Below are 27,975 nucleotides of genomic sequence, written 5' to 3'. Positions count from 1 at the left end.
CCACCATATCCATTCGCCTGCCCACCGTATGCATCGGCCAACTCTATCATGCTCCATCTCTTTTCGGTTGTCATTTCGTTGGGAGGTTGGGACTCCGCTTCTTAAGCGGCCATGTGCTCAGTCTCCCCGATACTGGCCCCTCAGTGCATCTACTTCTCTCTGCAGCGCGTCCAGGTCTGCGAGGATGTTCTGACCCTCCATGAGGCCTTCCTGCCCCGCATCTTCCGCTACATGGTTATGCGCTGGCGGCGTGAAAACCCGCGTGCTGTCAAGACTCGTCCGCTGCGATGCGCCCGGCGCATCGACGCTGCCCTTGCTGCTGCCCCTCTGTCGCGGCGGCGGCGGTGGAGGCGCAATGGTGTTCTCCTTTTCTCCGCTCACGACTCGTCTGCTAGTTGGTTCAGCGTTCCGCGGCTGCGGCCTCCGTGTAGACGCCTTCCGCGCCGGAGGGGGCGGCGGCGGGGATAATTTGGGTGTTTGCTCGTGCGCCCCAACATCTAGGGACACAGGCGTCCCAAACGACGTGGGCTCCGCGTCGGTGAATGGGCTCGCCGGTGTGGCAAGGGAAGTGGATGAGGCGGATGTCCGCGACACGGTCACGGGTCGCCTTGACGGCGGCGGTGCGGGCACATCTTTGTTTCTCGCGCTCTCCGATCGCGACCGCTGCGAATCGACTGACGATCGCGGTTGCGGCTCCTCGTCATGTGCCGGCACAGCATTCGACGCAGACAGTTGCTTGCTCTCTGCCCGAGCATGGCCTCGTCTGGGCGGCGGTGCAGGGGTAGGCTTCTTTCCCGATGCTGGGATTGGCTCTGGGCTGTGCAGTGGCTCTTCGTGCTCGGGCAACCTCGCTGCCGCCTCGCGAGCGATCGTGTCTTCTGTGTCATCGGCCATGCGGCCTCGCGGTGCCGGGGGAATCGGCCTTTCAACATCAGACGGAGACCTCGGCTTGGGCGAGGCGAGGGAGGATGTCGAGGACGATGGTTGTGCTCCTGAGGCCTCCTCCATATGTTGCGGCTTGATCGACTTGCCGTGCCGAGAGCTCGGTGGTGGCGGGGGTCGGCGAGGTCCCGGCGGCACGGGAGTGCCTTGTTGCGATGTTGGTGTTGTAGGTCGGACGTTTTCGTGCCCCGCCTCGTTCAATGTTTCCATTGAGATCGCGGCTGGCGCATTGTCGTTTTGCAATGGCGCTGTGGGTGGCACGATAGCTTCTGATCCCGACTGCCCTGTCAGCAGCAGTCTCTGGAAGGCGTTGACATCGAGGCCGCCCTTGCCAGGTGCCGATGCCGTTGTGACGGCTTCGAGATCGTGGGCAACATCGCGATCGGTCTTGTCTTCAAACGTCGTCTCAGCGCTGCGGTTGGCGGCGACGAGCGGCGCCGCCTCGGGAAGAGCGCCCATGTTGTCGGGGTTGGCGGGAAAGCGACTTTCAAAGGGGTCCGGGCCGTCATAGTCATCGTTGCTGTAGCCAGGGATCACAGGAGGACTGGGCACGGCGCCAGGGGACGGGGGCGGCGACTGCACGCGGACTCTCTTGACGACCTTTGGCTTGAGGGGCGGCGTCGCAGTGCCATCGCTGTCGGTGGAGGAGGTAGTGATGGACTGCAAAAAGGCGGCAGAGGATGTGGCCTTGGGGATGGAGGGGCGGTCGGAGGTGGCGGCAGCAGCGCTCTTCCTACGGAACGGGTTGGTCGAAATGTCGGCCATTGTGTGCATGCGGTTGTCTCGTCTCTCTCCAGGGCGCTGCGAGGTGGAGAGATTGGGTTTCTGATGTGCCTGTGGGAGGAGTTCAAAGTGCCTCTGCCATTGTCCGGTCTATCCGGGGGCGGGGTGTCTGTTTGGTGGTCCTGCTGGAGCCGCCGGTCGGTGAGATGGGGGCGAACAATCAGGGGGCCGACTAGAGTTCGAGTGATTCGAATTCAATGAACTCCAGGTGGCACGGCGTATCTTTCAGCGGCAGCTATCCTGTTGTTTTTGAAGCAATGGGATGCGAGGCCAAGGGGGTTGTGAAGTCGAGAGCAAGCCGCACCTCTGCCTGACCTCCCTAGGCAAAGGGCAACGCACGACGGCGGCAGGTGCATTCGAGGATGACGAAGTGTGCGGGTACTGGCAGCTGATTGCGTCGTTGTGTCGGCGCAGGTAGCAGTCAGGAGAAGGCACCAGGCGCCAGGAGCCAGGAGCCAGGAGCCAGGAGGCCGGGGGGCAGGATGGGGGGGGGGGGGGGTGGCTGGTGCTGCCTGCCTGAGGTACGGCAGCAGCTGGCGCGGCACCTTCGCAGCTACCCTAGCTCTGCACCTTGGCTGGTGACAGCGGGAGTCACGGCGGCTGACGGTCCACCCACAGAGAGAGACGCTGGAGCCCAGCCGCCAGACACCTGGAAGGAACAGACACAGACGAGGCAAGGGGCTTGCGGCGCCGCTGCCTTATCGGACTCGGGATCAAAAGCGGGTCCATCGGGCCATCCTCAGCATCCACCCTCCACCTCCAGGCTCCACCCTCCACCGCGACGCGCGCTATCCAGTCCAAGCCACACAACTCGCACCTCGACCGCCCCCCCTCCCCTCGCCTCGTCATCCGCAAGCCTTTGACGTGCGTGCGATGTGCTCCGTGTCATTGATGCGCCATAGGACCTGAGATGGCGACGGCCACGCTGTCGAAATCTGCCGTCTCATATCCGCTCCCTCCCAGGCTGCGTCCGAGCATGAATGGCGTCCGTCGCCCGCCGAAGTGCGATGGAGTTTTGCTCCCCGCTCCCGCTCCCCCGCGACAATAGGCAGCATTCTACCCCCAAGGTATTGGCGCGCCACGCCCAGGCTTGTCCCCATGCTCGACGCCGAAATGCCAGGAATTGACGTAACAAATCCGAAAAGACTCGGAGAAGCCCCCAGGACGAAGTTGACATGGGGATGTATCGCGGGCGACAGTGTGAAGGGATGAGGGAGGCGGCTTTCCCTTCGGCCGGACCGTGTCGCAGTCATCAGCGCCGTTTCAGCATGTGGCTCGCATTGATCTGCAGACATGGCAAACACCAAACGCGACGCAAGCTTGGGCCTCACTAACGTTCGACTCGACATGCACGTCGTCCTCAACAAGAACGCGAGCCCCTGGTACACCCGGGTAGGTAAACAAATATTCCACCCCATGACCGCGTCAACTCCACATGCGCGCACCATAGCCTCGCGGCGACGAAACGAAGGGGGTCAGGAGCATCACACACAATACACACACGAGTGAAGTTGAAGTTATATATCATTCCCAGAATCATCATGGTATAATTACAGTCATCCCAAGCCTACCGCGGCTGCGTATGAGCGCCGCAGCAATGCTCGCGCCCACAGCCCGTGGCATCAGGCAAAGACACCCACGCTTCCTGTAACCAGCCCTAGCCCTGCCTGCCTTCCCAATTGCAACCGGAACGCCCGCAAAGTCAACCAACGCATACCGTCATGATCAGCCGTGCTGTCCTCGGCCCTCGGAAGCGTCTCGGACATGCACCAATGGCGTTCCGTCTATGCGGAAGCAGCAGCAGCCTTCTTCGGCGCGGCAGCCTTCTTCGGCGCCGCCTTCTTCGTGGCAGCAGCCTTGGGCGCCGCCGTCTTGGCGACGCGGCCAGTCTTGGTCTTGCTCAGGGCAGCGGGCTTGTCGGCGGCAGCAGGGGCCTGAGGTGTGTCAGTTAAAAGTCCATGTGCGATGTTCGGTGGCGCGTCACATACAGCCTTCTTGGTGGTCGCGGCCTTCTTCGCGGGGGCAGCAGCCTTCTTCCCCGGCGCAGCCTTCTTCGCGGCGGTCTTCTTCTCAGCGGGAGCGGCCTTCTTGGTGGCGGCAGCCTTCTTGGCGGGGGCCTTCTTCTCCGTTGTCTTCTTCTCAGCAGCGGCCTTCTTCTCAGTGGGCTCCTTCTTCTCGGCAGCCTTCTTAGGGGCGGCAGCCTTGGGAGTCTTCTTGGCGAGCTTGGTGCCACCGGAGGGGCCTGTTTCTGTTAGGACGTATACATGTGCGAGTGGGCCATGGCAACATACCCTTGGGCTGCTCGAAGACACCCTTGGCAACACCGGCCTTCAGGGCCTTGTTGAAGCAAGAGTCGAACATGGCATCGCCGACCTTGATGTCATTCTGGGCGCGGACATACTTCTTGAGCGACTGACGCGACGAACCGTTGCGGTCCTTGAGCTAAGGGGGTGTGTCAGTGGCTTGAGTTTAAAGACGCGTGACGCATGAGCTGGGCGGTGGACGAGGTGGAGTCGTGTCCAACATGAAGGATACACATGACCCCTCACGCGCCCACCACAGCGTCTTGCGCCGGAAGACTGGAAAGACGAAAACATACGTTAACGATAGCGTCGTGGATCATGTCCTGCAAATAATCAGCGGCGATTCACATGAGCCCACACCGAGATGCAACCAACCTGGTAGGTGTGCGACTTCTTCTCGGCAGGAGCGCCAGACTCGGTCTTCTTGGGAGCCATCTCGTTGGTTGTTGTGGGTTGGAAGGCGAGACGCGTCGGCTGATGTGTGTTGGAGTTCGAAAGACTCGTGAAAGATGCGGGAATGGATGACGAATGTCGTGAACCGTGAAGATTTCTCTGGAATATTTGCTAGTTTATACCGTGTAGAAGCAAGAGACGACAGGAACGAGAGGTGTGGGAGGAGTGCGCGTGGAGAGGACGGGGGGGCGGTTTATACATGAGCGGGGGCACTTGCCGCAGATGCGCAATCAGTAAACTCGCCATGTCTGGTGCGGCAGGTCCAGGTGTGTCCCGGAAGACAATCCGCTAGGCTGCTTTGGGGCTGGAGCTTGAGCTTCAGCGAGCGTGACGGGGTCCTTCCACCATCCAGGGACTGCTGATCGGTCCTGCCAGTGCTGAGATGTGCCCCCGCCGCACAGGGCACAGCACGCTGCCGCCCGTTTCTTAGGGCCAGACGCGATCTGGGTGGGTGGATGTAATGGGGCTGCCGGGGGGTGGGTACCTTGCCTACCTTACTGTACCTCCCTGACACCTTGTCTCCCTCCTACCTTACCTGGTGCCTCACTACAGTACTCTTTCCTCAACCCGCCCACGCGAACGGCCCTGCCCTGGCTGCATGAGAAGCTTCCGAAGCTTCGTCCCTGGGGCCCTCACGAGGGAAGGGGCTCCCCCCCCCCGTCTCTCCGTCTCTACCTGCTCATCGTAAAAAAGGTACTTGCAGAGGTACCTCGAAAATAGGTCCCTCGTCCCAGAAAAATACGTCACGCGGCACCATTTTTTTGATTGGCCCGCTGCCCACCACCCAACGTCTGGCCCCCTTCTGCGTTGTCTGATCTCGTCCTCGCCCAACGCCCTCCTCATCGCCCACCTCGACGTCTTGGTCCCCGTCCCCATCTTCTTCCTCTTTTTCCTCCTCGCTCGCTCTCTTTTTTCCGTATGCCCACCCTCCATTATGATGTCGTGTGTCTCCCGTCCTTGAACGTGATTTCTGGTCATTTTTTTGTGCGCCGATTGTGCTCCCGAGTACCCTCGAAGTTGAACCGTGTCGAGGCTGTTTTTGGGTGTCGAGATGGTTTGTTTTGCATCGTCGTCGCGACGCGACCGCGATGTCCATGTCTGCATTCGCTCTCCCGCTTTGTCTCGAGAAAAGACTGTCGTATGTTGAATGCATGCAAATGTCCCTGGCCCTTTCTCTTTCTCTTGGTTCGCAATTCAAAGTTTGATTGATGCTGGTTTTGCAAAGGCATTTGCAACGCGACCGTGTTTTGCTCGAGCGCGTCTTTCCCAGCTGAAGCCATCCGCACGTTCACGATGGCGCAACATCCACCCTCCCTGCAACCTCGTCTCCATGTCCTTGGATACTCGACAGCCATCAAATCGAATGATGGTTTTCTCACTGGTTTTCCCATGTAATTGCTTATGTGTTTTTGGCTCGATGGGTCTGCGAAATTCTCCGACAGAGAGGCCATCATGAATCACGCTGGTCGAGTATCTCGCGTTCTGCAGACTGGGGAGTTGCCCACCCATTCAGAAGACCACACCACATCTTTCTCTCATTCAGATCTCTTAATCAGATCTCTCATTCAGACATCCCTCTCTTCGACATGATCATGACTCCAAATAAAGACGAGACGCTTGTCACCGACACACCCACGTCGGTTCCCTCATGTCATGTCTTACGGTTGGCATCACTCATGCCTGCGTGTTAGTCATCGAAGCGAAGCAGATTCACGAACATACGCGGCCCCAAACCCAGACGACCTTTTCTGCAATGCCCTTTTTCTCACATTGGATAAATGAGACTTGATCTCCAACAAGAGATCGACACCGAGTATCGACCATCGGTCAGTGCACACTGTCGCAGCCACGGCCAACATTGCTGTCGGCATCCGCATTGCTGCTGAGGCTCGCAATTCCGCTCCCACGTGGCCCTCACCACGGCTAGGAATCGTCCTTGAGATTGTGAATAGCGGAGTCGAAATAGTGACGAAACCATGGGAAAGCCCCTCTCAGCAGGATCATTTACATGTTCTGGAGAGTCTGGCAGTCTGGCGGTCTGGACGCGGTAGATACTCCCCCTTGGCTCCGACACGTGCCTCTTCGACTCGGACTTCGGCGCAGTTCGATTTTCGTGTTAGTCAGTGTTTCGCGAGGCTCCATCGATCCCCTCAGAACCACGCAAGGTCTGGATCTGGATCAGCGGTCCGCAACTGGTGATGCTGTCCTTTCACAAGAGATCCTGTGGTGCTTTCGTTTTTTTAGGATGGACGGATCAAGGCGCAGACATTCGGTCAATGGACCTGTAGACTTTGGCGTGTTGTCATGCAACGCCTTAACCTGTGTCGTTCTGCAAAATATCGACCAAGACACCTTTGCTATTTTCGATTTCGATCGCAGAACGCGCGCTGAAGAGGATTGACCAGCGGGCCGAATGCACAACGACAAAATTTGACTATCTGGTATAGAGAAATTGATAGTTCTTGCAACGAGCAAAACCGTCACCATACCGGTGCTTGTCACTCTCGGCTTGATGTCTTGGTGTGCCTCAGTATTTCAGAGGATACCAACTGGAATCAACCAGCAAAACCAATCAAACATGCCTCACTTGCACTGTGTTTCCGCTGAAAAAGCGTGTGCCCTTGGCGCATGCGGGGCAAGCAAGATTTGGGGGCTACAGGGACTGACTGACTGAGGTTGACAGCCTCCGGCACCTACAAGAACCCAATTTGAACTGGGTGTGTTCCGCAGCCTCGCTGCTTCTAGCCCGAATCGACCCTGAGCTAAGGTAGCCTAAACTTTGCTTCATCGCATGTACCGGCTCATTCTCTGGTCGCCTCAATCCGCGATGCTGTTAGACCAGGAGGAGTTTCTCCGTCGTTTTAACGGACTGCGACAAATCTGTCATCGTGTGGACTGGATCCCCTAAGGGGATGGCAAGAAATCCCGCTTGAGGTCCTGGCTGTTCTTCACAAGAACGACGGGCCCGTGAATCTGATCCGCAATCTGTCCTACACCAGAGTTCAGCAGGAACCGTTAGTACTCGTCCTTCACGCTACTCCTGGTGATCGATACTCAAGTCATCGACTACCGACTGGACTACGTTCAGGAAAGCATTGTCCGTGACGAGCTTGAGAGCAAGCCTGAGCCCTTCACCATATTTCGGGAGATGCGCTGGATCGGGATGGGCCATTGGTACATCTCGGCCGTGCGGATGAACATCGACTCCGACAATCTTGGGTTTGAAATAGGGAGACTGGGACCCAGCCGAGCTTCATACACTTTTGGAAAAGGCCGGGTGATAACTTGATCAGCCGGGCTTGGCCTACACCCTTTAGATTGGGACAAGATGGACGTCGCGTACAATCGAGACGGAGGATAATAATCTGTAAGCCCTGACAGTATCATGCTGTCCCTGCCCATAATATTCAAATAGCCGGCTGGTGCTTTCTGAGATGTCTACAGAGGACGCAGCGGATGAACAACTGGGCATTTCATGGATGTTCAAACTCATCATTATGAGCATGATAACTTCGAAAAACATTCCGCAGGTGAAGTAAGCAACAAGCCCCTCGTAGTAAACTCTAGGAACAGCAGCCTCGTCATGGCGCTCTTGAAGCCCGACACTCAGAACGTAACCTGATGTCGGTTCTATGAAACGGAAAAAATGGTGCTCGTACCGTCTAGACGCGACAAGGCACCTGACAATACATTTTAGAATATGGCAACGCATTCTTGCTCGGAAAGGAAGTCTTTGCATCCCGAGATGCAGATCTAGTCACAAACCCGATAGCATCCTCTATAGATGATTTCCGGACGAAAATCATCGGAACCTACTACTTTCGAAAGGATGCGATCGGCGACTGAGTACTAGATCGTGTTGGCAAGGCAATGCTTTTGCAACAGTGCATGCTCTTCTAGTGACTATTTATTGAACATCACAAAAAACACTTCTGAAAATAACACAATCTTGAATCGTCGGAGAAGGCCTCTATGCTACCAGCGGAGTTTGAAGACCTCCTTAGAAAATCGAGAGCGCCACCCTGAAATAAATGACCAACGCCTATGCCGGTTCTATGCCCAAGTCGCATCCGTTACAGTCGCAAATCATGCAATATGTGCCGTATCATGTGTTTAAGCCATGACCATGGCCGCTGCAAATGCCAGAATCACAGCAGACACACTGGCCTTGATTATGCCAGCAGCGCTTCCGTCACCCTCACCGTCGCCATCACCACCAGCCTCCGAGTCGTTTCCGTCGCCATCGTTTCCACCAGACTCGCCCGACTCCTCCTCAATGGTGCCGGCGCGCAGGCAACGCAGACCAGTCAGCGACGAGGTCGACTCGTTCGTCGAGCCGGCCTTGGTGGTATGCAAGATGACAGCCCAGATCTTGGTCAGCGCATACTCATACATTACGCTGGTCTCGTTCGTGCCAGCCTCGGTCGGCCTTGTGGCAAAAGCGTTAAAAGGCTCGCCGTCATCTAGGTTGTTGGATCCGAGACCTACGGAGCAAAGTCAGTACGGCTGCATCGGTTTCGGGAACGACAAACTTACCAAAACGGGTTGTTGATTGCGTGTTCGAAAGCCACCTGCTGCAGACATCCTGCAGTTGCGGACTGCTTTCGTCGTCGCTTGCCGTTGTCTCAATGGCCCGGCGGCACTCGTCGCTCAAGAAGTCGCAGCCGTCGATGTCGTCATCATTATTGGTGGCATTGGCAGCGAAGCCGGTGAAGATGGCAACACTGACGTCTTTCGTGTTGAGCTTGGCGCCCTTGGTGCGCTCTAGGGAGAGAATCGTCAACTGGGTAACAGGATCCTCGCCGACATCATCGCCGGCCTGCGTGGCACCAGCGAGGGAGACATTGGCGGCGAAAGCGAGATGGACGGACCACGCATCGGAGCTGTTGCTGAAGCCGAGGTTGCCGTAGGAGACTGATGCCGTGTTGTTCGGCTTTGCAAAGACGGCTTCGAAGCGCTCAGTAGGGAGGCCAAATGGGGGTCCAGTGGCAGGAGAACCGCTGGAGGTGTAACCACCAAGCTCGGGTTCCAGGTCAGCCGCCGCTGCAAGGGCGATGAACGGGAGAGCTTTCATGATGAAGGACATTTCGTAAAAATACAATTGGCTGAATTTCGTAGACAAGAGCAAGGTACCTGTGATGCTCGAATTCGATAAAGTTCAGCTTCTGTCGAGACGTGCGGGAGAGGCAAGCCTTTAAAACAAGCATCAAACGTCCAGCGCGACCATCAAGAGCGCGCTTCCACTGCGCATGGTTGACCAAGTCCGTCAGCCACATCGAAGGATCTGGTGTCGACCTCAGTGTTGTGGTACGAATAGCAAACTGTAAGCTTACGTGAAGCTCAACGGGGGATCGTGTACCTTGTCAAACCCCATTTCTGAGGTGACTGTGCTCAGCCCCGTCCATGGGCATGGGGCCCAGCGTAGGGCTGTATCCCCTGTTGGATGACGGTATGTCAGCCATCGAATGCACCGAATGCATCCTCTGATGCCAAGCCACATCTATTTTTGTTGATTCGTGGGTTGTTAGCACGGCCATGATCATTCTGACTCATGTGATTTTCACGACAGATTCGGACGGAACCTGACATAATTGACGATGGAGCTGCAAAGTCGAAATAATCTGCCTAGACATTGTTAGGACCTAGCACACTTGACATTGCGGTTATCAGAAGAGAAAGATCAAGAATGTTGAACGAAGCTTGACTACGTGACTGGATTGTACCCGAAATCTTCGTTCTCGTGATCGGTCAAAGTAAAAGCCACTGAAGTGTGCTTCACTTTCATGCTTGCTGCGTTTGTTTCCGAGCTCTTCATCCCAATTCATTTGAGAAACTTCTGCCCGGTCGCGTTGGGTTTGTGGCTATTGATTCGGAATTTGCATCGAGACCGACTGTGGATTCGGGTGTCGGAGGAATAGTTGGTATCTGCTTACAAGCGAACTGTGAAAGTGCATGCCCTGTACGCAACGGATAACAGAGGCATCTAAGGGTCGCACAATGATGGTCCATCGCGTGTGGGTTTGATCAACAAATTTGATCATATGCACCACAAAGACATATAGCAAAGTTCTATAGGCACTACTCCATACTCATTTTGCATGTAAGTCGTGATGGGAATGAGCCTGGTTCACCTGTGGTTCCTTATTAAGACTGAGCTTCCCTTGCTTTGGTTGCTGACTTGTAGTCGCGGCTGCAATAGTTCTCCGATCCGTGACATTAGCAAGGCGTTAGAAGCAGTGTATGATTACCTGACGTCATCGAATCACCAAGGCCTTCAAAGTGTTCCGACCTGTCACCGCCTTTCAGAATAATGAAAGAAAAATGAGGTCTCGAGACAATTGATTCTTGAAAGAGATATCTGGGGCCGACGGATCTGCAGTCCTTGATGTTTTCTACTGCTTGGGTAAAAGAATTAATGGTATGAAGTACCAGAAACTGGGAAGAATAAGTAAAGAGCTGTAAAACGGCGAGGTAATGTCCATTTCCGATTTGACGAATCTGATTACGCTCTCGAGGGAGCCGCATATCAGCCCTGATTTTCGGGGTTAGCCGCTACAGAAAGCTCGGCATGCTATGAGCGGCATTTCGGGTTCAGTCACCTAAGCTGCTTTGTATATTCTTGCGAGACGAGGTATTAAAATTTCAAATCCTAACATTGAGACTGGAGAAATGATGACTGTAAAGGATTACGCAAATACACATATTCCTAGCATTAAAGTCCTAAATAATAATAGTAATAGTGTTGAACCAACAATAGGGAATCACCTGGGGCGGTGATCACGGTATGGGATTCACTGATATGGGGATCACCGGGGTCGGGATTCAGTGCTCTCAAGAGCAGGTGGATCACTACTTACGTGATCGAGGGATGAGATGGGTATATCTGGTCCCTGTAGGTAACGGTAATTCAGAGAGATAGCAACAATCACAACACAAGTCTTATATCACCTACCCTACCTATTCAGAGCTCTTAGACACAGCCAAAGCAATGAAACGGGGTTCACATAAGCAGTGAAGCCCTCTCAGCAATTACTATAATCTTGAACTATTACTCCGGAGCCATGAAAGAGTCCTTTCGAGGATTCGACCTACTGTTTCACACCTCTCGTAAAGCAGCCGAGATGGCTTCCATACCGGCTTTGAGCTCCTGCCGGGTGGGCCAACCATACCCAAGTCTGAAAGAGCTATCCGGCATATCGAACCAGTGCCCAGGCCCAACATAGGTTGAATGCTCTTTCAAAAGCCTCTCATAGAAAGCAGCAAAACCGCCTGTCGGCACCTTCTTGATCCTTGGGAAGCAAACAACCCCCCCAGTAGGCTTTACCCACTCCAGGAGCTCCTCGCTCTCGATCCACTCCTCAACCAAGTCAAGCCTGGCGCGCATCTCATCCGTGGTAGCGGCCAAGATCTCCTCCCGGCGCGAAAGTACCTGCGTGGCAATCCACTCGTTGATTACACTTCCACTAATGCTGATCTGCTCTTTGGCCGCAAGAAAGGTTTCCTGAAGCTTCTTATCGGTGCAGATGAGCCAACCAGTACGAATGCCGGGGATGCCAAAGGATTTGGACAGTGAGTTGACGCTCAGAACGTGAGGGCCAAGAGATGCGGCCACGGGGAGACTTTCGCCATAGGAGACATCGCGATAGGTCTCATCGACGAGAAGAAGAACGCCCTTTCGCTTGGTCACCGCAACGAGGCGGTCGAGATCTGCGCGGGAAAGAGTGGATCCAGTCGGGTTATGAGGAGAGGTAACCGAGACAAGTCGCGTATTGGGCTTTATGGAAGCCTCGATAGTGTCGATGTTGGGCTGGAAGCCGGACTCAAAGGTCATGTCGATATGAGTGATGTCGCAGCCCAGGGCCTTGGGCGTCTCGAGGTTGGTCGCGTAGTTGGGGCGAATCACGACAAGGTGGTTTCCTTGCTTGCCTTGACCCGCACCCAACTGGGATGTAGCAACAATGAATAGGGCCCCAGCCGCACCGCCGGTGATGAGCACATCGTCAGCTGCCACATTGGCATGATTGGCGATCAATGTGCGGAGGTTCACCTCTCCACGATGAGCGTTGTAGAGTAAGGTCAGATTCGGGATCTTCAGGTTGAGGCTTTCCAAAGTTTGGTCGGTGATGGAACTTTCAGAGAGGTTGTACTTGATATTCTCGTAGCCGTACTCTTCGGGCGACTCGATTTCAATTGGCATGCGCTCATACTTCATCGTCGTATGGTGATAGTAGATTTCGCGGGTAGGAAACGTTGAAACGGCAGCCGGAGGTTTTGATGAGGCGTGATTCTGGGAGAAGAGAACTGTGAGAAGCGTACTTTCGAATTCCCTTGTACATCAGACCGACCACGTCGTTTCTTTAATAGACATGAACTTGTGTAAGTGGGGAGCTGCAGTTCATGGGGAAGATGTCCTCGGCTCGACATTCCCTCCCAGATTCGCAACCCGGCTCGAGCTACTGCCCCAACTCAATGCTGGACCCGTCTGCACCGCAGAACTAAGCAGGTAGCATTCTCTTAATCGGTGACTTGCTGATTTGATGAGTGGAGTTTGACTTGATTTCTCTGCCGTTGTATGCAAGGCGCTCTCTTCAGATGAGCAAAACCCTGGGCCGGCTCCGAAAAGCGGTATCCCTCCAGTCCCAGCCGGGATACCTCTCTGCTTTCCAACAGTCTCTAATGATTCGGAGAATCGTGACTCCATTGCCCGCCTCTCCAGTGTCCTTGACGTATTTATTTAGCAGATCCTCCAGAAACGTTTGTTGATCGCCCTCGGCCATGCACCCGATGATGCACAAGGGCCAAACAAGCCCCTGAAGGGAAATGGACCGAGGCCAAGCACCAAGAATGTTGATACTCTCGCTGATGATGCCAAAGACCTCAGAATTCGAACCCGACGGCCTGATGCCGATGGTTCTGGACAGAGCTATTGCGGCAAGGGAAAAGACGCGAGTGATCCAGGCCGACATAGGAGCCTCCGTGTGCAAAGTCAGAGTCGCCGCACCCTCCCGTAAGCGTTGTTCAATTCTCTGAGCCCTGACGGCCACTGCAGACGAGTTTGTTGTTTCATCCAAATAAGTGCTTCTCGTATCTTCCTGGAGGTGTGCCAAGTCGCCAATACATGTTACAGCCCATGTATGGCAGCCCATTAGGTTCGCCATATCGAAAGTAGCACCTTCAAGCCAGCGTCGGTACGAAAGACGAGGTGCGCGGTCTGTTGAGACGCAAGCAAGGATATCGTACCACAGTGTCTCGCCTATCAAGAAGTCGTGGACGGATTGAAAATCTGTTGACTCGGCGCCATCTTCCAGTCCCGGCTCAAGCTCACGGACCACACCTGTGACAGCATTCAGGTGTGGCAGCCAGTCGTACTCAGCCCCATTGAAGACCTGTGAGAAGATGTGAGCCTTACTATCAGCACGGAGGATCTATCCCAAGGTCGACAATTTTTCAAGAAGATTGTCCCCCCGTCCTGAAAGCATTACCTCGTAGCTGATGAGCGTCAAGCCTGAAGCAATAAACTCAACTCTTTGGGCATTGTCACTGAACCGACTCCCTGTATTTCGGGATAATTCGCGCAGCTCTCTTAAAGCTTGGGAGTGATGATGGACTGCTCTCTGATTTCGGAGAATCTGTTCTGTCCGCCGGTCCGGCACAGCGCTTTGGTGTAAGGCCGATAGCGCAATGGCGGCTTGGTACAAGGGTCCTCCATTGCCCAACATCGAGAGGAGCCAGCCTCTGTCGCCCAGCGAGGAGCGGAAGTCAAAGTAAGGGTAGAGCCAGGCAAAAACGTGATCGAGGTAGTACATCAGGGTGGATGCCATCTGGGGCCTGAAGACGCTTGAAGATTTGTTGATTTGCGTATCGTCCCGCCGACGGGACGAATATTGCCGTGATCGTTGGACGGCTGCCATGCGCAACTGCTGGGCGTTGTTCCGGGCCTTGCGAACGTCCTGGCAGTGTTGTTTGACAGCCTTCTTAATGCGCGTGAGCTCTTTCACTTCCATGGCTCCACCATCCATCCACGAAGGCTTCATCCCGTATCCATAGCACGGGATTCCTCGATCATCGCATTCCGCGCATGCTGGTGTGGCAGCATCGCATTTGCGGTGTCGAAGCTTGCAAGTCCAGCAACCCGAAGAAGAGGTTTCCATTGCTATCTTGCAGAAGACTCTTTGGCAATGTGATAAGATCCTCGGCCCGCGAGGTGTCAGGAGGGTAGCTGAGTATTCTGCCGAAACAAGGCGGTTCGGTGGAGCACACGACACAGGGACTCCAGAGAATCGCAGCTGACTCATCAACTTTGTACATCGCCCCGACTAGTAAGTACTATAAAGGATACTAGGCCTATTACCAACCCTGAAACTTCTAGCTATGGTATTTGTTGTAGCTACTCCCGATCGACCGCGACCAGGTCGCCACCACGGCAGCGGTACCGTCCACAACGCTCACGGACTTAACGCTCATCTCGTTCATACAAGAGAAGCGGGGAATGTACGTAGAACCGAATCCCATGATCGGCCCTACAGGTTCCTTCAGAGCCTTACGGGACTTGACGAGTATACAAAACCTCGCAGTATTTTGATTTATGCTCATGGGCCAGGATAGATCATCAAAGTAGGCCTTTGCCGACGTGCTGCCCAGGAACTTCGAGCACCTCGTCATCGATGACCAGAAGATATTCAATACCTCCGTAGAATTGAATATTGACGAGTTCACCGTACATAGTGCCACAAAGACTAGCTGCTTAACTTGCGTGATATCACGGCACGTTTGAAGTCGTTCAGGATTACTCTGTGGCACATCGTTCAAGGAACTTGAACTGCGAGGGTTCGGCTTGAGTTGACGAAGCCCTACGAGCGAGTAGGCGTGGGGCATCACCAAGATGAAGACTTTGACTCCGATGAAGACTGGAACTTACCGAATGGATGGGAATGGCAGGGAAATGATGAGTTCTATACTTTGAGCCGGGGCCACCAATACGGGATCGTCTTTGGTATGGAACCAATCACGTTGCCTCGACGCCTTGAGCACTGAACGTTCTCAGCCTAAAATATTATCCAAGCCTGCTTTAGTTATCAGTAAGGAAACCAGCGTACCCGTAGGCACTAGCAGGCTAGTAGGGGCAAGTTCACAAACCGGGACTACGTCTTTGACGGCCCTCTCAGATAAAGTCTACATCGCGATCCACGACCACTATTCGCTTGAAAGACGATGACTTGATGTTGATATATTAATGCGATGTGCGCTTCCATTGTGAATACACTTGCGCTCACTCGTCCAGGGTCCAAGTGGCGGCAGTGGCTATCGTGTGTGACTGCGAGTATCTGTACAAGTCTTGGAAGCCTGTCCCAGACTGGCGGCCTGACTTTGTGGTGCATAACTCGCCGGATTCCGGTTATATCAAAGACCTGTAAAGGCAAGTAACTCAGAAGGCATCGAGATCAATCACGTAGACTCGCAATGCTAGGCAGCCTACTACCTGTTTGCTGATCTGGAACCACCGAGTAGACTCATGCGGGACGGTACTGAGGACTCGCGTGGTTTTACTGTTGACAGAGAGGGGTCATGCGACGCGGGCTCTGAGCTAGACTGCCGAAACGAGGAATTTGCGATATGGAATGACTTGGTCAGTAGTAGGCGAACAAGCTTAAAAAAATCCTTTTGATCAGGGGTCAAAACATCTCGGTACGTTACCGGATTCATGCCGACGAGGTTCTTGAAATGGCGTACAAGACAGACAAGCATAGAGAAGCTATCCATGATTTACGCGTCTCAATCCGCAGCGGCTACTCCTGTACTACAAGTGCCTTGATAACTCACGTACTAGGTCTCTCACATTGTTCCTGTCACGATAAGATCCAGAATACTTAGGCCGTAATCTTCACGAGGCGGCGTACTGTTCCAGCGAGATTTGGGGGTCGTGTTGTTCGCCGGGACATGGCATTCTGGCCGATGTTGGTGTCTCCTATGTATGTACTATGACTTACGGTCCTCTAGGTTCATATGACCCAGAATGCCGAAGCGGTTGCAATTTTCTATACGAGAGTTGGCGTAGTGACGTCGGTGGATGCGATCTGCGCTGTGCAAAGGTGCGTGGCAGGCTACTGTATCAATAGCCGCTCAATGAGGGTGGCATCTGAGGCTTCTCCATGTCTCAGGTCGGTCTGAATGATCCAACGCCTACGACTAGAATGAACCTGGATCCTGCCAGGTTGGAGCGACAGGAACCAGGCAAGCCGGACCCTGAAATGACCAACACGTCACTTGAATGAACAGGACTCGGCGAGCCACCCGAGAGGTCAAACGGGAATACGGTGGGACATGCCATCGGCTGGTCCGAGATGCACCACGTGACTATGAACCATGCTCATCGGGCTGCTTACATACCTTATGTGTAGGTAGGTATCAGAGATGACGCAGGAACGAGCAAACGGGACCTCGGCTCATTCGGACATGTGCCGAATTGCGTCGTTACGCCGAAAATGTTGAGTTTCTTGGTACGCCCACAGGATTGATCCCGTCGGCAGAGCAGCCTTCGGCCTCTTTTGCGAAAACCCTCCGGCGCACCCGACAGTCTGAAATGCCCAATGAAGCATGACAGCGAGCCACACAGAGCACGCGTCGACCTCATGGTCGGGCGCGCCGCCGGGGTCCGTCATGGTCCCTTTTTTTTCTCCCCCCTTTGCCGTGTTATCGCAAACGCCGTCTCAACAATCGGGGCGCCGGTCTTTGCGCACTACCGATTTCTCATCATCAATCGGTCTTGAGTTTTGCAGGGCTCATTTTTAAGGTATTTTCAAGGGCCCTCACACGAGTCAGGCCTTCTGGTGCTGCTCATAAATAGCAAACGGCCCCATATCGCACCCCGTAATCTGTTCATGATGAGCGCTCTCGGTAACGAACTGGACTTTTTCCCGCCCTACGATCCACCACCACCCTCCATCCAACCAGAAGAGCAGCCAGAGGATCCCCTCGACCCGGTCACGATGCACAAGACAGCCCCCTTTCCCGGCTTCACGGCTCTGTCGGAGCAGGTGTTTGTCCGCGAGGCGCCCGTCAACGACGGCCCCCGCCCCGCCGGCCAGCCGCACACCGTCATGCTCTACGGCTGGGGCGACGGCACGGCGCGCAACGTGCAAAAGTACACAGACGGCTACGCCGCGCTGTTCCCGCACGCGCGCCAGATCGCCGTGCTCTCGCCCATCGCCAAGGCCATGTTCAACAACGCCGCGGCGCGCGCCGTCGCCATGACGCCCGTCGTCGACACGCTCGGCGCCCTCGACGGCACGGACGGCGACGGCGACGGCGACGACGACGACGACGCCATCCTCGTCGAGGCCATGTCCAACACGGGCGCCGTCAACTTCAGCGCGACCCTCGACGCCTTCGCCGCGCGCCACGGCCGCCCGCTGCCCCACCGCCTGCTCGTCCTCGACTCGACCCCCGGCAGCCCCTGGCTCACGTGGCCGTCGCTGCAGCGCTGGTCGCGCGCCATGACCATCGGCACCGCCGCCTGGTTCCCCTGGCCCTTCGCCGTGACCCAGTGCCTCTGGGGCTCCTTCCTGACCGTCAACGTGCTGGCCGGCTGGTGCGTCGGCCGCGAGGCCGCCGGCGCCTTCGCCCTGCGCGTCACCGACGACGACGCCTTCGAGACCAAGAACGCCAGGCGCCTGTACCTCTACAGCAAGGAGGACGACCTCATCACCTCCGACGACGTCGAGATGTACATGGCCGAATCGAGGCAGAAGGGCTACCAGCTGCGCGCCGAGCTGTTCGACGGCAGCGGCCACGTCGGCCACATGCGCATGCATCCCGAGAAGTACTGGAAGTCCATCGCCGACGCGTGGGCCTGGACAAACGAGGAGCCGAAAAGCGGGTAAAGGGAGAGTGGGTGAAGAAAGGGGGGTTTCCTCGTCGTGGGGGGGCCGTTTCTGTTTGATGTCTTGGTATAAGCGATCTACATTTGCATCAGCATCTTGGGAGTTAGGAGTTGGCAAGAATGGGTTCCGTGAGAGCCGTCATGGCCTCACATGCTTGTAGCGTAACGACATAGAGTTGTAATGTATTGCGGGGATCATGAAGCAGCGCCCTGGAGACGCGATGTCGCGACTTGACGAGTGAGTCTTTCGCGCGACTTGATGAGCGAGTGTTCCGAATCTTCATGGTCGCATAGGTGAGGAAGGCCGAAGTCGCCAACGAGCCACACACCTGCCAATCACTTTAGTCAGCGGCTCCCGCCTGTCACTCAGCTCCATCATTCCACCAACTTCGCTTCACATCACATCGAGCACGCATGGAGATGGTATACTCAAGAACCACGAATTCGAATTCCGCACCAAACAATCAAGTAGCTATCCATGAGCTGTGGCTGTTGACATGACAGCCTGCATGCCCCAGCGTTCCTTTTCTCATCAGGCTGAATGGAACAGGGGCCATCTTCCGCTCATGCCGTACCCTTCAACACCAGAACACCAATGCCTCCCAAAGTATCAAAACGCCCTTCCCCGCAGCATACCAGTGTGCTGCACATCCTGAGGCGCGGCTCCTCCCCCTTGGGCATGTCCCGCGCGCTTTGCCATCCGCACTCTTCACATTCGCACGGCGTTGTACACCTGCTCGCGGGCAGGAACCCGGTACGTGTCGAAGAACCTAGGAGTGTAGAAGCTCCGGGCACCAGTTTGCGCAAGGTACGCCGAGAATCGCTCGTGCGACCTCCACACCGACTGAGGGCAGCCAGGCATGCTGATGATCCGCTGCACAGTCAGAAAGTCCAGCGGATACTCGGTGATTTCGACCCAGCTGTTCGGGGGGTTGAAAGCCATCTTATCCCTCGTGTCGTTGATCATGTTGGGCCAGCTCCATGCGACTGTGGCCAGGGGGGGCTTGCCGGCGCGGTGGCGGACGAGAATGTCCAGGCGCTGCCAGATGGTCTTGTCGTGCCACTGCGCACACTCATCGACGAGGTGGCGGGTAGAGTTGCAGAGTGGGCAGACGTGCGTGAAGCCGCTGGGGCCCGGTACGGTGCAGTAAGCGGGATGGTGGCCGAGACCTCCGCAGTTCTGGCACAGCTGCCAGCTTGGTTCTGGTCCGAGGCTTTGATCCGGCAACAGTCTCGTGACGAATGCTTCCTGGGATGCGTCCCGGCCCATTCGCATGGCACCATGAGAGACAGGGAGCTCGCCGGAAGGGGCACGAGAGCGAGACCTTCTGGAGTGAGAGGCATTGGTGTGGAAAGGAGCTTTCGTGCCGGACCGCGCGATGCCTGCCGAAGCCGGTCGGCAGAAGAGACCACTGCCATCCCAGTGCTCGATGACAGGGCGGTTCCCGGATCGCTTCGAGAGGTCGCCGAGGGCGCTGATGATCGACAGCTCCCCTCCAGGACCTCTCTCGTCGAGAGCGGCAGCCATCCTCTCAGCCCAAGCCATGAGGGCCTCGCGAGTATGGATGATGGCCACTTTGGTTGCACCGTTCAAGGTCTGGCCGACGGTGTTCTGGCGGCGACCGCCATCGTGGGTCGTCGGGACGATGCGGAAAGCACGCGCAGAGCGGTCGGGGTCGCGCTGCTCGAGGTCGACACGGAAGAGAGAACCCATATCGCTGAGCAGGGGGAGTGAGGTCTGGTTCGAACCCCGCCACTGGCTGGCCTCCTGGTGTTGGGTATCACGGTCGCGGTACCTGGGCTGGCTTGTGTGCCGAGGCGGCGATCGACTCCTGGTCCGAAATGGCAGGCCCCGATGTGAGTAGTCGCTCCGCGAGGGTTCGTGACTAGCCTCAGCATCACCGAGGGACTTGAGTTCACCTCCGCCCATGGTGACTTTTGGACCTTTAGTAGTGCTTTGTATGTCGCCTTGCTAGACCAAGGTTGATGCCGAGAAGGTGTTGCGATAGGCAGAGAGTTGCTGCGTGTGACTACACACTTCGTTCAGCAGCGATGTCCGAAGGAAGGAACTTGCAGAAAGGGAAAGCCCGCTGTTTCTTCAGCGAGTTCTCTGAATGTTGAATATGCCGGGTCTTGGGCAGGAGGTCGGTCACTGAGGCAGGTGCGATCAACCATGTACTGTGTGACGTTCCGATACCGATCCCACACTGTGGATGCTGTCACCATTTCAGTACGTGAATGGATAACTGGGCGGGCATTGAAGCGCGCAGAGCGTCCCATTCACTGATGGAGATTCATTCACATGGCTGTATTACAGTGACGGTGTCGTCTAACGCATAGAATCTCGGTGCTGCACAGCAAGTCATTGATGTGTGGAATCGACCAGTGCCTCGTTCGTGGCACAGGTCAGATGTTGTAAGCCCGTGGACATGGCGGAGTTACGTGGCTACCTCTGTCGCCGGCTACTTCAACTGCATCTGCGGCAGTGTTTCGCATCAAGTTTAATAACTGTCTGCTCAGACCTGTTGCCGCCTATCGTTGTTTCGTGGGTTTGCAGCCAAGAGCTTGGCCAGATATGTCAGCTTGGCCAGCTTGTTGCATTTGATGATAGGAGGCATCGGACCGACCCTCCCAAGCAGACTGCCTAATGTGGCCGCTGTCCAGATATCCATAGGGTACTCTGTGTGCATGGACTGGTTCCCATAAGCTTACAGACTCTCTTGCTGAGGGTACCGATGCTTTGGTTTCTGCAACCCCAACTGGAGCCAGGCCGAGGCAGCCAATAATACGACAAAGGGAGACAGGCGCAGAAACGGTGCAGGCAGGCGAACGCGACAGGTCGGCCGAGGCATGAATGCCAAAACACTGTTGCCTGGAAGTCTACAGCAAGGCCTTGCCAACTACAACATCGTCTGGACCCTGAATCTAGACCTCGTGTTTGCTAGGGCCGCGAGGAACCCATTTCCCATTTCGTGCCAAAGTCCTAGCTTGCCGGCGGGTTGAGCCATGGCGCGGAATGTAGCGCGGCCCTAGACACCGATTGTTTGTATGCCGACTGCCGAAAGGGACGGCTGGCCTCATGCTATTTCGAGCGCTTGGTACACAAGCTTTGAGGTCGACGCATGGCGGGGGCCGCACCCGCACCACCGGCTTCGGTATAAACTTCTCCCTGACCTGAGGAGGTGCAGCGAGGGTGCACGATGAAAGGATCGTTACTGTTGGAAGACTCCCATATTCACGAGGGATTGGCAGGGAGGACGGGATATACATGTAGCACGACACTGGGCATGGATGGTCGTTGCTCAACCCCCCCCCCCTTTCTACCAAAAAAAAAAAAAAAAAAAAAAAAAAGCCAAATCATGAAGTTTGTCATGGCCCGCAATTGAGCCAGGGGGTAAATACTTAGTTGGCTCACCGTACAGTTGGTTGAGAATGGTGCAGTCAATGACAACGAGATTACGCTGGCGAAAATCAAAGGTATAGATTGACATCGTCATCTTGAGTCGCAACTGTCAAGGGACAGCATGATGCAAGGCTGCATGAACGCGTCGCGTTCTTGAATGGCAAGCTTCTCGAGCAGACAAATACCTCCCTGCATGAGTTTACGAGACCCGGGCTTCTGTCAGTCAGATGCAACTGAGTCGTGACAACAAGAGCGGTGGGGGCCTCGTGGCTTCTGGAACGGAGATGAAGGTCCTGACGGGGAGATCACATGCTGGGGTGGCGCTAGTTCGCGGACTGCCTGAATAGGAGATATTTGGGTACATGGTACATGTACGTTGCTGATATGATTCGGGTGGTCATGATTTCTTGCCAGTGTGGACGATGTCGCGGTCGCAGGCATCGTGCGCGCGCGCAAGATGCTGGACGTGACCCAATCGCGATCCACGTTGGGGTCGCACTCTGATGATTCACCAAGTCCATTTCGCTCAAAGAAGACAGGACAGAGGAAGTGCCAGCCAGCCAGTTACCGCCCCCTATTCGTACCTAGGAACGCCGAAACGAGGCGTGTCAACACTGTGAACGGAGTCCGCCTCCACCAGTGGAGCAGTCTGATACTCCGAGGCTGAGTAAATGAACACAAAACAAGCTCAGGCGTCTCCGCAAGTCAGCCTGCCACCCAGTCGGAGCTCATGACTGATCGAGTTGGTTGATCGCCCAGTCCTACCGTACAGAGACATGCAACCTCAGGAGGTGCAGCTCCCAGATCCTTACTGCTTTGGCTTGTGTTGCCTGGATGGTCTTGGTGGTGGTAGCAGCGCAGCTAGCCGCGTCACGTTGAGGAAACCCTAATACGAGATGAAGATCCCCCGGGGGGCGGCAACAGCAGATGTTTGATAATTGACAGGATGTCGTGTTGATCGAGGTTGGTCATTTTGCGGATTGTCAAAATTCAGGAGCACCGGTCATTTCGGTCGTCCGGCACTGAGTTTAGCTTTCGATTCAGCTTTCATTGAATGTTTGTCGGCTCAGGGTGCAAGATGAAGGACTGGCATTCCACTTCAGGAGTGGTCGCGTGCCTCGAAACGACATTCGCTCGTTCTGGGGCACGAATGAATGCATGCATGCATTGCGCGTATACCTCCCCCCGGGCCTTCCGACGCCGTGCCGCCAGCACCACGCACACAGTACCTACTTGACCTCAGTACAACCGTACCACCGAGCCACCGTACCACCGCACCACCACACCACAGTGCCATGTACCACCGATCTACTCGACTCGGGTGCTGGGATTATTGGGTCGGGTTGGTTTGGTTGGAAGTGAGCTGGACCCGGGTTTGGGAAGTCTGGGTCCCATGCTCCTTGGCGATGCACGCGATCGGGGCCAGACGAAATGCTAAATGATCCTAACGTGACGACGAAGCTCACAGCCGAAGACGGGGAGATCTGGCAGGAGCGTGGCCCGGCTTGTCAGCATCCTCCCGTCTCGACCGATCGGTCAGTGGGAGAAAAGGAAAGGGGGGCGCTCAAGAGATGAAATCCGCTGGTTGCTTGTTCACTGCAAACGGGTATTGGATCCTCTTCCGCTCAGGCTCAGGCTCAGGCTCAGGCTCAGGCTCAGGTGCAAATGTTCGTATTACGGCATTTTCGTGTGGTCCACTTGGTCCAGGGTCCCGACTAATGTGTGTGTGTCGTATTGCGCCCTGCCGAAGCCCCTGACAGGACGCTGCAGGGGGGCGAGACCAGCCTGGCATGGATTAGCTCGACGCTGGCAGCTCGATCAGGGTGGCGCTGCCACTCCACGTTGAGAAGGTCCCAGCTGGTCGACTTGCTGCTGCCTTGGTGGCGCTGGCGGACCGGGACTGACACGCCTCACCTACATGTCCCTACTGTACAGTAACACGGGCTCTCCGCAGACGGCAGGCACTATGCCCATCCATTTCAGCGATCCCATCAAGCCCATCCGCCGACGTCCGCTCCTGTAACACTAGGTACCCGGTCGACTAGCGCCCAAGCTGGTCTGTGCGCTCGCGTCTGTCCACACAAGGCCATGAGATCATCATTAGCACACGATCAATGGAGAACAGGGGGCAGGGTGTGTGTCCGTGTGTGTGTCTCTCTCACTTTTGGAGGGGTGGACAGCCAGTACATGGTACTAGGGACCCAGGAATGGAGGAAGGTTTACGAAGGGGGACAGGGCCGACCTTTGATGGAAGAAAGAACGCCGGGCAGGGTCACACGAAAGGCAAGAAAGGAAGGGCTGGCTACCCTGCGGTAAGACAAAGGCACGCGAGCACCTTCTGCTACTTGCTGCTGCTGGCCGGTGCGGCTCCCTCTGCTGTGAATGAACACCGGCACCGCCTTCCCGCTGTCCACTGGCGCGCCGCTGCCAATCCCATCCATCCCATCAGCTCACCTCAGTCCACAGCCTAGATCTGGTCTGGCCTGGTGTGCTTCTGTCAGGTTAGGCTGGCCGGTGTGCATCTGTGCATCTAGATAGATCTGCTTTCTTCCCCTTCTCTTGTTTGCTCCTTCCACCTACCTCTTCTCTCCTGCTCCTGCGTTCCCACCGCGAGCCAGGCACGACTCGACGTAAAGTTCTCCTTTTCCTTCCTTTGCCACCTTCGTTCGGTCTGCCTGCCTGCCTGCCTGCCTGCCTACCTACTCGCGTGTCTGGTTCTTGACTGGCAGTTTCCTGGCTGGCAGCTTCCTCGCTCTGGCAATCGCATTTCCTGCTCCGAATCCATGGATGACTTTCAGGTCCTGTCACCATGCACCTACCGGTCGTTTCCTTGCTCTTCGCCGCCCTCTGCACGTCTCTCTTCTTCACCAAGCTGATTCTGCTTCTCATCCACGCGCCTACCATCCCCGTGGCTTCGACCCTCTTCTACCTGCCGACCTTTTTTCTGCCCGACTTTCTCGTCATATGCGTCGCCAGATTGGCTCTTCGTCGGGAAAAGGGCCGTCTGTCGTTGATCGCGTGTGTTGTCGGATCTTTGCTGACGTAGGTTCCTCCCTCAGCTCTCCGCCCCGCTTGTCGGGGGTGCACGCGCACACTCGCATACCCCCCCCGTCCCGCCCCCCCCCCCTATCTCCCATCCTTCGAGCGACAAGCCGCCCGCACCCTTGCCTTTGCTTTTGCCCCTATCCCCATCCCAGCCATGCCGGCCAAGTCTGACATTTGCTTAGCGTCGTGGTGGTTGGAGCCGCATCATCCACCCTAGGTTTCTTCTATGAGACAGGCAGCGAGCTCGAATGGCACTCGGCCGCCACCTTCGCATTCGAGAAGGAAGCCAGAGATGTCTTGCTCAGCGGTCTGCTGCCTGTCACGGCATCCGCCCTGTTCATTCTCTCCGTTGCGTGGTTCACCCACCAAATCCTTTACAAAGCCGCCGGGGACTTCCTGATTGAAGCTGGCTACTGTGTGGTTTACGGTATGCTCCGAAGAAACATGGCGGCCGATCAATCCGTCTTTGCTAATCTCCAAAACCCAGCCTGCAAGCAATTTCTGAAATCACGCCAGGTCCAGGATGTCGAAAAAGACGCCGAATCTAGCCGCAGTATGTTGCACAATGGCGACGGCGAGGACAACAACGGACAGCAACCCAAAGCGCCCGCCGACATTGATAGCGACGACAGCGACGATTGGGGCAACCCTCCCGAACTACGAGAAACCAAGTCTTCCCGATCCCGCTCGAGATCCCGTTCTCCCCAATCGCCATCCCGACCTTCACGCGTGCCTTCGTGGAGGCTCAAGGCTGCAGCACTAGGCTTTTTCGCCTTCGCCATGATCTTACGACCGCACAAGCCCTTCGACCACATGTCTGTCACGCTCCCCGTCGCCATGCTCGATATGTTTTCTTTCGGCGGCCCCCCTCGGCACAGCTGCATGGGGGCTGGACATCATGGCCTGAACGACTGGCCCTTACCCGAGTTGACGGAGAAGTCTCGGTGGAAGATGCCCAAGGGGAACTTCAAGGGCTGGGCACCAGGTGATAACAGCCCCATGGCCGATGCTTACCAGCACCGAGTCGTTGACTGGGTCATCGAGTCGATGCCACGCGGTTTCCTTCGATGGGACCGCGCAAGGTGGAGGGATCACGGCCCACCACATCCTCACGCTCACGATCATGGCCCGCCCGGCCATGGCCCACCCGGGCACCCTCCGCCTCCTCCGCCGCCCCCTCATGGAGGGCCCCGTGGAGAAGGGCCACCCGGGCCACCCGGGCATCATCCTCCCCCACCTCCGCCTCCCGGATGCCCGCCTCCAGATATCCAGCAGTCATTCTACAACCCTGTAGATGATCCCCTACGCATCACGAACCTTAACGACGACATCCTTAAGCCGTTGAAAGACAGCCTCGACAAAGACGAAGTCAAGATCAAACATGTGGTCTTTATTCTCATGGAGAGTTTGCGCTCTGAGGTCTTTCCCATTCGACCGAACACCAGCTTCCACGACATGATTGTGGAAGCTAACGAGGAGGAGATGAGGGAGGAGATCAAACTTCGACTGGCCCAGATGACTCCCAACATCGCAAAGATTACAGGATACACGGCAGACTTCGAAGGGGTTGAAACACCACCAGTGTCCTGGGCAGGGCCGTCCCAGCCTGGTTACGGAGGTATCAACGTGCTTGGTGCGCTGACAAGCAGCACCATGTCCACGAAGAGCTACTCAGCCAATCTGTGTGGCACGTGGCCCATGGCTGTGGAAACGTTTGACGAGGCCGACACCGACGCCTATCAACCGTGTCTCCCCCAGATCCTTGATCTCTTCAACCGAGACAAAGACGGCAGTGGCAATCCCGACCCTGCAAGCGATTTCCGCCAGCAAAAGTGGCGTCCCGCACTGTTCGAGGCAATGACGGAGACTTTTGACAGGCAGGACAAGTTTGACAAGAAGATTGGGTTCCAACATATTGTGGCCGAGAAACAACTCAAGGCAGACAAGTCGCGGTACAAGCCTCTCGAGCCACTTTACGAAAAGGTCAACTACTTTGGCTTTGCCGAACCCGTCCTCGTCCCCTACCTGAAGGACTATATCAACGAGACAGCGGCGAATAACGAGCGCATGTTCATGATGCACTTTACCAGCTCGACCCACCATCCCTGGGTCACTCCGAAAGCGTGGGACACGACCGATTATTTCGAAAGCAAGGGCATCAAACACCGGGATCTGAACAAGTTCCTCCAGACCATCAACTACCACGATGCTTGGATGGGCAATTTAATGCAGCTTTTTGAGGAGACGGGAATCGCCAATGAAACTCTTGTCGTGTTTGCAGGCGACCACGGCCAGGCCTTCAAGGAGGACTGCAAGAAGCAGGGTACCTTTGAGAACGGCCACATCAGCAACTTCCGCATCCCCATCGTCTTCTCCCATCCCCACCTACCCAGGATAGAGTACGAGGCGAACGCGACTTCCCTGTCCATCCTCCCTACGATCTTGGACCTTCTTATCAATACTGGATCTCTCAACAAACATGATAGCAGCGTCGCATCTGACCTCGTGCACGATTATGAGGGCCAGTCTCTCATTCGACCGTACAAGGCGGCGGACAACGGCCGCCGCGCGTGGAACTTCTCCATCGTCAATTCGGGAGCTGGCATGCTCTCCATCACCTCGGCAGACACCACTTGGCGACTCCTGCTGCCCCTCGTGGAGACTTTTGAGTACAAAATGTCCGACCTACAGACAGACCCAACTGAGCAGGATGTGCTTTCGGCCTGGTCGCTGAGGAGCCTGGCCAGTGGCGTGCGAAAGAAGCACGGAGAAAGCGCTGCTGATTGGGTGAAAGAGGCTGAAATCGTCGCGCAATGGTGGATGAAAGAACGGCGGCGCCTCTGGAGGCACTCTTGAGACGAATAGAAGATAGAGAGCGGAAAATGATTTGTTTACCTGTTGAATGCACGTGCTGCGATACTCGGGTGATGGCTGTCAAAGCAGGAAATTTGCAGCGGCATATCGAAGCTTCGCATCGCGCGCGATTCCAGTCAGGGCATCAGCGCATAGCCAGTGGCCGGGACATGTGAACAACAGAGACCACGTACCAGGCATCGCCCATGGCAAACACAGAAAAAACGAACGCGCCTTGGCTATGTTCGCTAAGCTGTACTACCTCTTTTCCAGGCGCCAATGATGCATCCTCGCGAGCTCTTACCCCGCATCCG

At 55.9% G+C, this 27,975-nt stretch overlaps 7 protein-coding genes across 7 annotated transcripts; 2 read left to right on the top strand and 5 right to left on the bottom strand.

Moving 5' to 3' along the window:
- Positions 1-117: 117 nt before the first annotated feature.
- Positions 118-1,707, bottom strand: D7B24_008156 (uncharacterized protein; the record flags this gene model as incomplete). The annotated part of the gene is made up of 1 exon (XM_028642250.1): positions 118-1,707. The coding sequence occupies one exon, from the start codon at positions 1,705-1,707 to the stop codon at positions 118-120; it is 1,590 nt and encodes a 529-aa protein (XP_028498622.1).
- A 1,802-nt stretch (positions 1,708-3,509) lies between these two features.
- On the bottom strand, positions 3,510-4,463 carry D7B24_008155 (uncharacterized protein; the record flags this gene model as incomplete). The annotated part of the gene is made up of 5 exons (XM_028642249.1): positions 3,510-3,659; positions 3,714-3,967; positions 4,017-4,167; positions 4,325-4,351; positions 4,404-4,463. The coding sequence occupies 5 exons, from the start codon at positions 4,461-4,463 to the stop codon at positions 3,510-3,512; spliced, it is 642 nt and encodes a 213-aa protein (XP_028498621.1).
- A 4,131-nt stretch (positions 4,464-8,594) lies between these two features.
- Positions 8,595-9,567, bottom strand: D7B24_008154 (uncharacterized protein; the record flags this gene model as incomplete). Its single annotated transcript, XM_028642248.1, has 2 exons — positions 8,595-8,965; positions 9,018-9,567. The coding sequence occupies 2 exons, from the start codon at positions 9,565-9,567 to the stop codon at positions 8,595-8,597; spliced, it is 921 nt and encodes a 306-aa protein (XP_028498620.1).
- A 2,010-nt stretch (positions 9,568-11,577) lies between these two features.
- Positions 11,578-12,693, bottom strand: D7B24_008153 (uncharacterized protein; the record flags this gene model as incomplete). Its single annotated transcript, XM_028642247.1, has 1 exon — positions 11,578-12,693. One exon carries the CDS (start codon positions 12,691-12,693, stop codon positions 11,578-11,580), a length of 1,116 nt encoding a protein of 371 aa, XP_028498619.1.
- A 4,669-nt stretch (positions 12,694-17,362) lies between these two features.
- On the top strand, positions 17,363-18,361 carry D7B24_008152 (uncharacterized protein; the record flags this gene model as incomplete). The annotated part of the gene is made up of 1 exon (XM_028642246.1): positions 17,363-18,361. The coding sequence occupies one exon, from the start codon at positions 17,363-17,365 to the stop codon at positions 18,359-18,361; it is 999 nt and encodes a 332-aa protein (XP_028498618.1).
- Positions 18,362-19,069: 708 nt separating this feature from the next.
- Positions 19,070-20,290, bottom strand: D7B24_008151 (uncharacterized protein; the record flags this gene model as incomplete). The annotated part of the gene is made up of 1 exon (XM_028642245.1): positions 19,070-20,290. The coding sequence occupies one exon, from the start codon at positions 20,288-20,290 to the stop codon at positions 19,070-19,072; it is 1,221 nt and encodes a 406-aa protein (XP_028498617.1).
- A 4,282-nt stretch (positions 20,291-24,572) lies between these two features.
- D7B24_008150 (uncharacterized protein) lies at positions 24,573-27,664 on the top strand (the record flags this gene model as incomplete). The annotated part of the gene is made up of 4 exons (XM_028642244.1): positions 24,573-24,765; positions 24,823-24,844; positions 24,991-25,235; positions 25,296-27,664. The coding sequence occupies 4 exons, from the start codon at positions 24,573-24,575 to the stop codon at positions 27,662-27,664; spliced, it is 2,829 nt and encodes a 942-aa protein (XP_028498616.1).
- Between the last annotated feature and the right edge of the window lie 311 nt (positions 27,665-27,975).

The sequence above is a fragment of the Verticillium nonalfalfae genome, assembly GCF_003724135.2.
Source record: "Verticillium nonalfalfae strain VnAa140/NRRL 66861 chromosome Unknown scaffold_7, whole genome shotgun sequence".
Classification (NCBI taxonomy): domain Eukaryota; kingdom Fungi; phylum Ascomycota; class Sordariomycetes; order Glomerellales; family Plectosphaerellaceae; genus Verticillium; species Verticillium nonalfalfae.
This window is presented reverse-complemented; position numbering and strand designations above follow the sequence as displayed.